The following is an 11,696-nucleotide window of genomic DNA, read 5'->3' on the forward strand; positions in this document are numbered from 1 at the left end:
AAAGCCGTGGTAATCTAATGTGGTACTTGAAGCAAGAGAGTTTTAATTTAATTGTTTGCAGTTTTAGAAACTGTGGCTTCCTGAGGTAAGGCCACGGCAGGCACTTGAGTTTGGTTTCCTGTATGTTATCATAAAGCAGTTAAGGGCTTTGTTTAACTTAGCTCTATTACCTCTTATTGTATCAATGCAATGTTGCCTCACCTCCCCATTCCAATGCTTGACCTAAATGTTCTCAGAAAAAGGTTCAGGACAACTCGGGTATCTTTTAGTTGACTTTTATGAAGCTTCAGGATTGTTAAGAGAAAATAGCCGTTTTTAGGCTCTGGAAGCTACCTAATGTTTTTGTGAAACAGGGTTTTGGGTTTATTTGGCAACAATAACAATCTAAACTTTCCTTTAACAGAACCATGATGAAACCTGGAGGAATTATTTTTCTGACATAAATTACTTCCCAAATGCTGTTTACACCCACTGCTACGACTCGTCTGGAACGAAACTGTTTGTGGCAGGAGGCCCTCTTCCATCAGGACTTCATGGGAATTATGCTGGTCTCTGGAGCTAATGATAACTCTTCATTCTGATGCTGATCTTTACACAGATTTCCACTTTTCATTTTTTAAACAACAAAATTGTGTGATGCCATTGAGTCCTGATTTAAACACAAGTTATTTTTTGGCAGAGTTTTCTGTTGGTCTCCAACAGTTTTGTACATCTTTTGGAACTAGTTTTTTGCTTTAACCTCCTTGATCCTTTATATGGAGGGGTTTTGAAGTCCTTTTTTATTGTATTTACTCCAAATGACTCTTCCCCCCATTTAGGCTGCCTTGGCCATGTGTCCCCTCCTCTACTTTGCTGTGAGGTAGGATTTCTTTCTTATAGAGTGGTTGCTCCTGAGCTTTCTGTGAAAGTCTTGGGGCTGCATGTGTGCAGGTACTTTGTGTCAGTTACATTACCTGGAGTGAGGACTACTTGTAATTAAAAACTATTAAAAATATTTATAAGAGATAAGCTACTACTTTATCTGGAGAGCCTGGCCCTGGCCTGGGTTGATCATATTTTTTAAAAGTACAAGTCTAATGACATTGTTTTTACATAGAAGGATATGGTGATTTTAAGCTGTACTCACTGGAGCCCTGGGATGGATTCCTTAGGGGTATTGCCCATCAAATCCAAAGTGCAAGAGTTTTTAAAAGTGTATTTGTGTTCAAATGGTAGTTTTCAGCAGTGCTAGGAGCAAAAATTGGTCTGTTTCTTCACTGCCCATCCCAGGTATCAGCTTGCACAGCTGGAGTTTGTATAGGCTGTTCTGCAGTGTGGCTATTGCAGGGTGACATTACATTGAGGGCTGCAGAGATGCTGAGAGGAAATGGAGGCTAATTATTCAAAATGAACTAAATCTGTCTGTTCTCCAGATGAAATATGGCTTCTAAGTATGCTTGTTAGGGAAGCTTAAAATCTCTTCGTAAACTGCCTAAAACCTCAGACCTTTTTTCAGACCTTTTTTATCCCAGGTTGTAGAAATTTTTCCCCCTTTTGCTGTTCTGGTTGGCAATCTGCTCAAAGAAGCCAATGGAATAAATAAACTGTTTTTTTTCACCCAGATTAAAGAGTGCATCTCACTCTTTACTAATGCAAGTGAGCAGCTTTGGTGTTCCTTCACTTTGTACTAGCATATGATGTAAGAGAAGCTCAGGCTTTTCCAGAATCCCCTGCTGCCTTCTGCATTCAGACTTCTTCCAACTTCACGTGGGACTGGGAGGGGAGAATGGGTCCAGTGCCCTTCAGCTCCATCTGTGAAGTGTGTGCCTCCCAGGGTGATGGTCTTATCAATACTCAGCTAAAATGCAAGATTCCAAGGTGTTCCTCCTTTTGGTGGGCACCAGACTCTCAGCTTGTTAGTGATGCCTCTGTTCTCTGCTGGAATTAATGCCTTTCCCCTGACATTGGTGGAGCAAAGTGTGCCTGTGCCTCACAGATTTGGTGCCACACGAGCAGTTGATTGAAACTGAGAGGAAAGACAGGGTTGGGACATGCTCTGTTCTCCCATCTCTGTGAGAGATCATAGCTACCACTGCAGTTCCTGCCCACAGCCCAGAGCTAATCTGCATTTATCCTTACAGTCTCTCTCATCTTCATCAGTGACCAAGCAGTCAGCATCAGGTTTAAGTTCCAGCTGGTATGGAGACCAAGATGGAAATCCTACAAGGAGTGTGCAGGTTCCTCTCATTGGAGTGGAAATCCTGGCAAGAGAAGAACTCTCTCCCAGGTGTGCACCTATCCCAGAAGTATAATTAGCATTGAGCATTAACACAGGTGCTTCACAAGCAGATCTTCCAGTGTTTCATAATACTTACCACTGTGGCCTGGTTGCATAAACTGCATCAGTTCAAGATACTGTGTATATGGCTAGACAGGCTTTTCTCTGAAAAGGTAAAATCATATACCATGAGGTAGCTGCTTTGGTTATTTTAGGGGCTTGGAAAAGTGGAAGGATATGAAGAAAAATAAGTCTTGGAGAAGAATGGCAGGATTTGTGTCCTTACAGCTACTGGGTAAGATAATTCTGTCACAAGAAACATGTTCTGCTTTGGTTTGTTTGTTTGTTTTTTAAATTGAGTTTGGTTTGAAGTCTTTTGCTTTGTTTTTTTAAAGAAGCTAGACACTTGAGTCTACCTGAGTGTCCTCCAGCTCTGCTGAAGCAACAGGTAATATCTGGGCATTTAGTGTCAGCAGTGCCAAAGGGAGACTCCTGGTCTGGAAATTCTAGCCCTGGTGTTGATCTATTAATTGAAGCATATTTTAGAACATGTTAGGGGGAAAAAGAGTATGTGTACGGCCTTGAAACACAAAGGCCGATTTTTCTTCAGTCTCTAGGTTACTGAAGAGGCACCACTGGAAATTGTCCCTCCCTACTGACTGTTATCTACACAAGTACCTCAATATGTGCTCCTAAAGCCTGGTAATGTGAGTGCCCTTTTTCTCCTTTTTTTCTCCATAGAAGGCTCTGCACAGTTCTCAGATGAATCTGGACAATGATGTAAAATGCCTCAAGTCTCACATGCTTTTGTGTATTCTGTTTTCAGGGTGCTTTCTTGCAAAAATAACTTCTCACAGTAAGGGAGCCATCCTGTATGAAAATCTCCACAAAAAAACTAGGAACCAAACCAGATAGTGCTGCAAGCGCACAAACACTTTGGACCAGAGATAACTTAATTTTTAGCTAGTTTCAGTGGTTTTAAATGCTTACAGCGATATAGCTATTAAGTTTCAGAATATTTCTGTGGTTGGTCATAACAGAACTTCTGTTCCAATCACTGTTAGAAACTGAGGCATAGAAAGATGATGATGATATGACAATTGCCCAAAGATAAGTAATAGGAGAAAAACTGATTTTTTTTTTTTACTTTGATTTTGTTGCTTTGTTGGGTTAGGTATCTACTGATCATGGTTAGAAATGAGTGGATTTCCCATCCAAGCGCAGGAATGGCTGCACAACAGGGAGCTTCCAGGCTCTGCAGAGAGGCAGGCTGGGTACCTCACTGTTCAAAAGCCAGATGCACCCCTGCAATGGAGTGAGCTCAGTCTGGTGACTGCACTTCAGTAGGTTCTTGAACAGCTTGCTGTGCGCTGCTGAGACCCAATGACATGCATATAATCAGGCCATCTTATCTTTTCCACTGTTTCTTCAAGATTTCCCTCCCTTGGTCTTTCCTGATGTATGGTTTGTTTGAGGTTGCCTCCTCCAACCCAAATCATACCAGTCTTTGATATAGCAATATTGTCCTTGCAGGGGTGACCTCTGCTGAGCAGGAACAGGCTTTCTGGCATTTTGTCAACCTGTGCTCAAGACCTTCAATTTGCTTTAGTTAACTGGGTAGAAGTTAAAGGCTGGCTCAGACTGTTGAACAGTAGCCCTTTTACATGTTGGACTCATATGATTACACAGGAGCAGTCTGTCCCACATGGGTGATATACTCTGGTTTATCTCTCTTGAAGGAGAGAACTTTTAGCATAACATGTTTTCAGACTGGTTGCTATTGACTTCTCAGTTGTGTGGGATCTTGTGTGCTACCAGTGAGTTTAGGAGACTACCATGTTAATTTAGGTATTTTTGGGTATTACATCTTCAGTATTCATGATAGGTAATCAAACTAGTAACTCAGTTATGGGACCTAGTTTGTAAATACTGAGTAGCAGCTCCTCAGTAGCAGCTGGATGTTATGTCATGGGACATTACTGAGGAATCAGAAGCTACTTTGCAGTGTTGGCTTGGAGCACAGTAACAAGGGTTATGCTCACCCTCTTCACTAAACACCTTATTCCTGTAATTCCTCCAGGTTTCTCCCTTGTACAGTCAAGACTTGTAGGGAGAATTGCTAGTGCTCTCCTCTGGTGCTTTCTGGGATTGCAGTAAAGAAGTGAGTCCATTTGTTTGATTCCCTCATCAGTGCTGTTGGTGTTAGTTCAAGGTGAGTGAATTACCAAAGAAGAATTGGTAGGTTTATGTTCCTAGTCTTAGTTGTTCATTCTCCTCACAGATGCATTTTTAAGATCATTGCAAGAGTGCCCAGTGATCTTGCCGTACTTAGTCCATTCACAAAAGTTACACTCGTATTGTAGGTGACTCTTCTGACTGTCTTCATGAGAGAAACTCCTGAATTGCATTAAGGTGTTTATATTTGCTGCCTCCATTTTAGGTCTTTGGCGGCTTTTTGTATCTTAAGGATTAAGATACTTGGGGATCATTCTCTTCCAGAATTTCATCCTATTCCTTTGCCTCAGCACTTGCTTTGTCTATAGCTTGCAGCTGAAAAATTAACAGATTAAATTTATGATCCAGCTATGTCAAGTGGTGCTTTGTTGTCTTAATTTGTGCCACTCAGCTGAGAGGCATTTACAGGCCTTTTGAACTGCTGTCCCCTCACCTGGTGCAAGCATGAAAGAAGGCAGGCTTGCCCAGACCCTTCATGAGGTCACTTGTTTGCTTTGTTTACAAGAAACCAAGGACAGGTGGGCTGTCAGTTACTGCATGTGGGAAAGCAGCAGCATCTTTCAGCAGCCAGGTGGGAGGTCTGTTTTTAATGGTCTGTTACCCTTATATTCAATAAATGCACTTTTCCAAGGTGTCTGATATCTTCTTACTTAGCTACTTTTGAAATTGCTGCTATGACTGAAATACTGGACTGGGGTATAGCTTGTTCCTAAGGAACTCTGTTGCAGGGCTGTGTATTATGCAGGTGGAGTTCATTCTCTGGCTAGCCCATGCTGAGCCAGGAACTCTTGAGCTACCAGGCACAAATTTTTAGCTGAAAGCCAAGTGAAAATCCCTGTGTGCCTCACTGGCCACCCCACAATCTGAGCCCATGGTATGACCTCAACTTAAGATGCATTTCTGAGTGTTACGGTGCCCTCCATAACTTTTTTGAAATTCTGAAGCAGACACCCCAGGACAAGGGAGAGTGGAAGAGAGAACACAGTCACATCTTGTGTGAGGTGCTCTCCTTTGTACATGAGCACTTTTTGTGGTGAGGATGGGCAAGGAACACCAGAAAAACAGTAAAAGGCAAACAGTGTTTGGTATGGCTCTCAGGACTCCTGAAGAATTTAAAAACTAGTGGTGATACGTAAATGCCTAATCAGAAAAATCTTTGAGAGATCAAATATGCATCCCTGACATTCCTGTGTTATTTTAGCAACTCTGTTTTTATTTTAATAACTCTATTTTTATTATAATAACTGTGTGTTATTTTCCAAGGATAGAATTAGGAAGTATCTTTTTGCTTGTGATGTTGGGTTTTTTAATGAAAACCATGTGGTACTTGGCTAATTAAAAGAATGTTCTTGCAAAAAGGAATCTTCCCATTTTCTAACAACCTTTCCCACCAATACCCTGCTGGGAGCAGTATGGTCTAAGAAAGTGCACACAGATGTAAAATGGAGTTGGCAGAGTTGGGAAAATGTGGGCTGACTGTTTCTATACCCAAAAAACCACCAGCACTTGATTGTATACAAACTGTGGTTGCTGTACTGAAACTTAGAGGGTATACAGAACCCCTCGCAACATACTGCAATGTCTTTAGTCCAATATTCTTTTGAATTGATTCTTTTGCCTTCAGGACAAAATACTTAGGAGTCAATACAGTGTTTTCTTAGGAACTGCATTTCTAGATTCCCTTACTAAAAGGGAAAGTTCAGGTGCTGAATCTTACAATCACATTAAACTTGTACTTTTTATTTGCCCATTCACCTGGTCTCTTTTCATTTTCAAGGCCTCCCACAGTCTCAGGGTATAAATCACTATGAATCATCCAAATAGTACCGAAACGGACCAACCAGAGGTTAATGTGCCTTCCTCTTCTGGTACCTTGATCTTTATAAAGTTATCTCAAACTTGTCACTGTCTTAGGGCTGGGTACATGCATTGTCCTTTTCTAAGATGTATGTGTTGAAATTGCAACCGGTTTGTACTGTTACTTGTGATTTGTTCCATTTGTGTTAGGATGTGGTGTAGACAAATCAATATCCTGGTTGGTTTTGGTATCAGTCTTGCCAGTGACACCTGTCAATCCTTGCTTGTATGTTCATGTGTAGATAAACGCTGGATCTCCCCCACTGCCAGTGGTGCATAAGTTGCACAAAATACACAAGGTGTTTTAAAATGTGCTGTGATCATAACTTGTTGCCTGAAGGTAGGATGTCCTACAGGGAACTGTTTTTAGTGTTTTTTCCCAAATATTTTTAATAAGATCCAAAGCTTTGAGGAAAAAAAAAATCAGGACTTCCTCATATTTGATGGCTTTTGTTCTGAATCCAGGGTCTGATTGTTATCAACTCCTCCAAATCCACTCATCTAACAGAGGCTTTCTCAGCTTGTTTCTGTCATGAGCTATATCAGAAACAGCACTGAATCCTGAATATCACAGAAGCTGTCAAGCAAAGTAGCAACAGCTCTATTCAAATTTTACAGTGCATATTTTTTAACTGTAAGATAAACCTGTTCCAAGTTATTGATGCAGCTTGCAAATGGAACACTGCAAAATTGCAGACAGTATGTGAAACCACCCTGTCTGCACATGGGGCTCAATGTTCTGTTACCTTGCAAATTGTCTATCCTCTCTGAAAAGTTGTTTTTTGTTATTTTTTTCAACACAAAGACATTATATTTGGCTTAGTTTTCTAAAGATATATTTGTTTACAAACCTCAAACTGACATCTGGCATTTGGTCTGAGTTTCTAACTCTTACGTATTTAGAAAATACAGTACAATTGATACATTATGTCTCATAAGAGCATGGAAAGAGGAACTTATATATCTTCACTTGCTGTGGCCTTCCATGGACATGCCTATGCATAATTAACTGAATTACAGTACTGCACTCTATTGATCCATGAGGTTACCTTTGTATTTAGAATCAGCACGATTAGTCATTGGTGTACTGACATTAATCCGTGGTCATGGAGCTCTAAGGTCTGTGTGTTTTCTGTGCTAACAGTATCTGTTCTCTCTGTACCGCAGTGCAGACTTACTGTGGAGTTCTTTTTACTTCATGCTAATTTCAGAGTTCCTTTAAATTCAGTGAGGTGCTGTTTTTAAGACAGTCACTTTTCTGAGTAGAACAAATGGATTTAACTTAGTTTTCTACCTTTAACATCTTCCTCTTCTCCCATTTCTTCCTAGTTCACCTGTAATGATGAGTTCAAATCTGTCTGCCTACTCTGAAAATTATCAAGTCATAATAAACAGAAAACCTGTAGCCCAGTGTGGCAAGATCGCTCTGTGCTTTACCATAAACTTCTGTGGCTGGATGCCTGTCTTGCAAGTGGAGACTCTGCCCCTGCACAGTCTGCAGAAGCTGAGAACCTCTTGCACCCATAGTGTTCAGTGGGTATCAGCAGATCAGGAAGTGGAGGTGCCCTCTGTCTTCAACCAGTGTGTTTATCAAACTGATCTGTAGTGGTTTAGCTAGAGAACTGGCATCTTTGACTGCTACTCAAAGTCTTGATGAAAGGTTTCATTCAGGGCAATACCAGGAGGGTGAATTGCTGACTTGATCCCATGTAAAGGCTTCCTCAAGAGATTTATTTTTTTGGGGGGTGGAATTATGAAAGAGTAGGGATATGAGCAAAACAATAATCCTGTGCTCAAAAGAGAAAAGTTATTCTAATGTGCTTTGGCCAGCAAGAATGACCAAAGAGGTGAGCTGGCAATGGAATGTTTGAATGGTAGGCTTTGAGAGTTTGTGCCATCATGCCTTAGATCACTGCAAATTAGTTGCTCCCAGAGCTTTCAAAACTAGTGGTAATCCTTCTTCAGATGAGATGTGAAGATGGCATGCGGAAAAACCAGTTTCCCCAGTGGTCACTCAGTCTTCCCCTCAACATTCAAGGTTACCAGTGCACTTGTCTCTGTTTTCATGAGTGACTATGACTAATGTGCCTCACAGCTGCCACCAGCCTCTTCCACCTGCTTTGTGCAGGGATGATGGAGTGAAAGGGCCTTGTCTGCATTGTCGTCCACTTGGCTGGCTGTTGACAGTGCAGGGATGTAACAGGTCAGTTGTAATTTACAGCTTCAGCTGGTTACTCTAGGCTTCTCTCACATTGCAGGTGTGATAGTGGGGCTGTTACGGAAAGAACTGGTTAAGTAACTTCTGGTGGGCTTTGTCCCTCTTGTTCAAATTGCTGTCTCCCGTCTTAGTCTCTTGTCCCAGCCTCACTCACATCTTGTCACACTGCTGCTTGGGACTTGAGCAAGTTCCCTGTTCTCTCATGGTGTACTAGTTCAGGTACCAAGTTCTGCAAAGCCTGGGGGCACCTGTTAGAGCTCTACTACACTTTGAAACTTCTGCTGGCTTAGGCAGTGGTTTGCTGAACTAGGACCTTGCTAGAGTGTCTTTATTCTTTTCACTCAGCTCTAGGTATCTTCTTGAACTGCCATATCCCTTTCAGCTCAAAAAGGTTTGCTCCAAAGTCACTCCTGTTCCATGGAGTTGATTCCCATACTGCCGGTTACTGCAATTCTGTGGCTTTTGTTTTTCTTGTTTTTTATTCTGGGGTTCACTGCAAATGTACAAAACCATACTGACTTTCTCAACTCTTGAATATAGAACAGGGGCCTGTCCTGAGGCATCAGAATTATTTGTCTATTCTCAAGGTGCACAGAAACAAGAATCTCTTAGACAAACAAGGAAGAAACCAGCTGCGTATACACAAGTAGAAAGGTATCTCTGAGTAGATTAGGTGAGGGAGCAGCTTATGAATTTTAAGTATAAAAACAATAATTGAAGGGGTTTTTTGTTTCTTTTTAAAAAATTGCTTTAACAGGAAGTTAGTTGGTGTTTTAAGCCAGTTGCTGGCTTAAGAAACTTGCAAGGTAAACTGAATCTTTCTGTCCATCAGTGCAAAATGTGCCTCTCAACTATAATGCAAAGTCAATCTCTGTTGCTCTCTTGTTTGTAATGGAACAAAATTATCTGAAGACGGATTAAATGGAATGTTTCTTGCTCTTATATATAATCACGCACACAACAGTCCTTGCTGGTTTTCCCAAGCACTATTCAACACTATCCCTATTTAAAAACAAAACAGGGACTGCATTGAGTAGTGGAACCTCTCTCACACCTCGGTTTGAGAAAGACCCTGGAGATGAGTCCAGGTTCCATGTGTTTTAAATGTTACTTCAAATCAGCACAGCTATTCTCTCAGACCAGTGCAGCTTCCTACCTTTCCTTCCATTTACATGGGAATTTAAAAATAAACCAAGCAATACATGAGCCAGTTGATGTCCTTGCAGGTGGAACATGTTTGTTTTTTTTTTAATTTGAAGATTGAGATTTCTCTTGTGGAAGAACTCATTCTGGGTGCAAAAGTGTGGAGCTCAGATTACAGCTCTTCCCCCAGCTTGTTAAATGCAATTAAGTATTCTGTACTCTTTTGAAGAAGACTGTGTAAAAGCTGTGAAGGCATAGACTGGAACTGATAATTTTAAATTTTAGGTCACGTGTGTGTTGCTTGACTACATGGACAATGTAACAGTGATTTTTATAGATTGGATTCCATGTGTCAGTCACAAATAATTTGCTGTTTGGAGGAAAACTTTTAGTGGATACATTTCCAGATCAAATTATGAGCCTATTTTCCCTCTTGAGTTAACCGGGTTACTGTGTTCACATGCCAGAAAGATGTTGCTCTTTGAAGAAACATGTTAGTGTATGTGGCAATGCCCCATGCACTTTTTAAATACCTAGACCTGTACATTCTCATCTGAGTATCGTTAACCATGCTGTAGTCTGACAAATGAATCTTTTACTACTGCCCTGTTACATAGATAATTGTAATTAACTGCAGTTTGGTTTTTTTCCACTACTTGAAGTTGTGTGATCTGAAAATTGGTGAACAAAAAGTATTTGTGCATCTTACTATGGGTATCTCTAAATAAAATGTATTTGTATAGTGTGTTGGCTTGGCTGATATTTTCCCTTATTTGCTAATATCCCATTGCAAGTAAATCCAGGGTAGTTTAAAAGCAAGTGGGCTTGGGTTTCTTACCGCAGCAGTTCAGCCTCTGTGTGGACATGACTGATTCAATGAAAACAAAGTGAACTGTTCTTTTTCCTCCACCAGTGAGTGGATTGATAACCTGAGAGCAGAATCTGAGCTTGATTTGGTTTTTCATGGCCTAAACATTAGTCCTAGTTCTCTGTACAGCTCTAGCAATACTTGTTACTTCCATAGATTTATCTATTGGCAGAACTGGGACTGTTACAACTTCAAAGCATCTCCTTCCTGTTTTCATCATCTGATACCTCATTTGCTTCCTTTCAACTACTTTATTTTTCTAAGAACAATCTACCTCTTAGAAGTGTTAAACAGCACAGATAAATGCAGCTGGACAGTCAGGTATAGGACAACAGGTTTTAGGGAGATCTTGCGTCCCAAAACTGCATCTATTGCATTTCCACATATTTTCATTGCACGGGAGAGTGAGGCCTTCACACAGCTGTCCTATTTCACTGTCTATAAGTGGTAAAGTTATTTTTTCAGAAGAGGAGTGTCTGAGATATCTTTGTTTTATGCTGGACATCAAAATTCTGTGCCTAAAATCAGCTTCTGCCTCCCTGTCTTCACGCTTGGCCTCATCCTGACAGGCTAGTTTCCATGAACATGGGCAAGCTCAAACTTTGTAAGTTAAGGTTTTTAAGCTAGGTGGAAGACCATGTCTCCAGCTGCATCATCTCTGCTCCCCATAGTAGGCATTACTGATACTTGTGAATGCTGGAAGGGCAGACTTTAAGAAGACATAGGAACACTAGCACTGTCATTCCACTGAGCCTTCTAATCAAACTGTTTGAGAGATGCAAAGGAAAACCAAAGCCCCTAGCCCTGGCGACATACAGAAAATGATGGGTTAGTGAGAGCTCTGGCAACCAGGGTTACTAACTCTCCACCAGCCTCAGATGCTCCATTGAGTACAGCATTCAGATGGTGTGGGGCCTGTTAGCTGACTTACAGACCAAAAATGAGCTCACAAATTCCAAAGTTGTTGGTATTAACTGAGCTCCTCTTAAGTGCAAGTCTAGCTTAAATCTCAGCAATAAAAGTCTGAATTGTACCCAAGCAGCTAATTTTAGCATTAATCTGTTTTGTCCCATCACCTGTCTTGCAGGTCCCCTTGCTTTCCCATTCATAGTTTAGAG

At 41.0% G+C, this 11,696-nt stretch overlaps 1 protein-coding gene across 1 annotated transcript in view; it reads left to right on the plus strand.

The window, feature by feature from the left end:
• DCAF12 (DDB1 and CUL4 associated factor 12) overlaps positions 1–10,455 on the plus strand; it is a 32,420-nt gene extending 21,965 nt beyond the window's left edge. The window contains exon 9 of the mRNA XM_059836782.1: positions 404–10,455. Coding sequence (XP_059692765.1) covers positions 404–562 — 159 coding nt within the window. The 3' untranslated portion in view covers positions 563–10,455. The remainder of the gene's footprint in view (positions 1–403) is intronic.
• Positions 10,456–11,696: the final 1,241 nt, after the last annotated feature.

Source organism: Haemorhous mexicanus, chromosome Z (assembly GCF_027477595.1).
Source record: "Haemorhous mexicanus isolate bHaeMex1 chromosome Z, bHaeMex1.pri, whole genome shotgun sequence".
In the NCBI taxonomy this organism is placed as follows: domain Eukaryota; kingdom Metazoa; phylum Chordata; class Aves; order Passeriformes; family Fringillidae; genus Haemorhous; species Haemorhous mexicanus.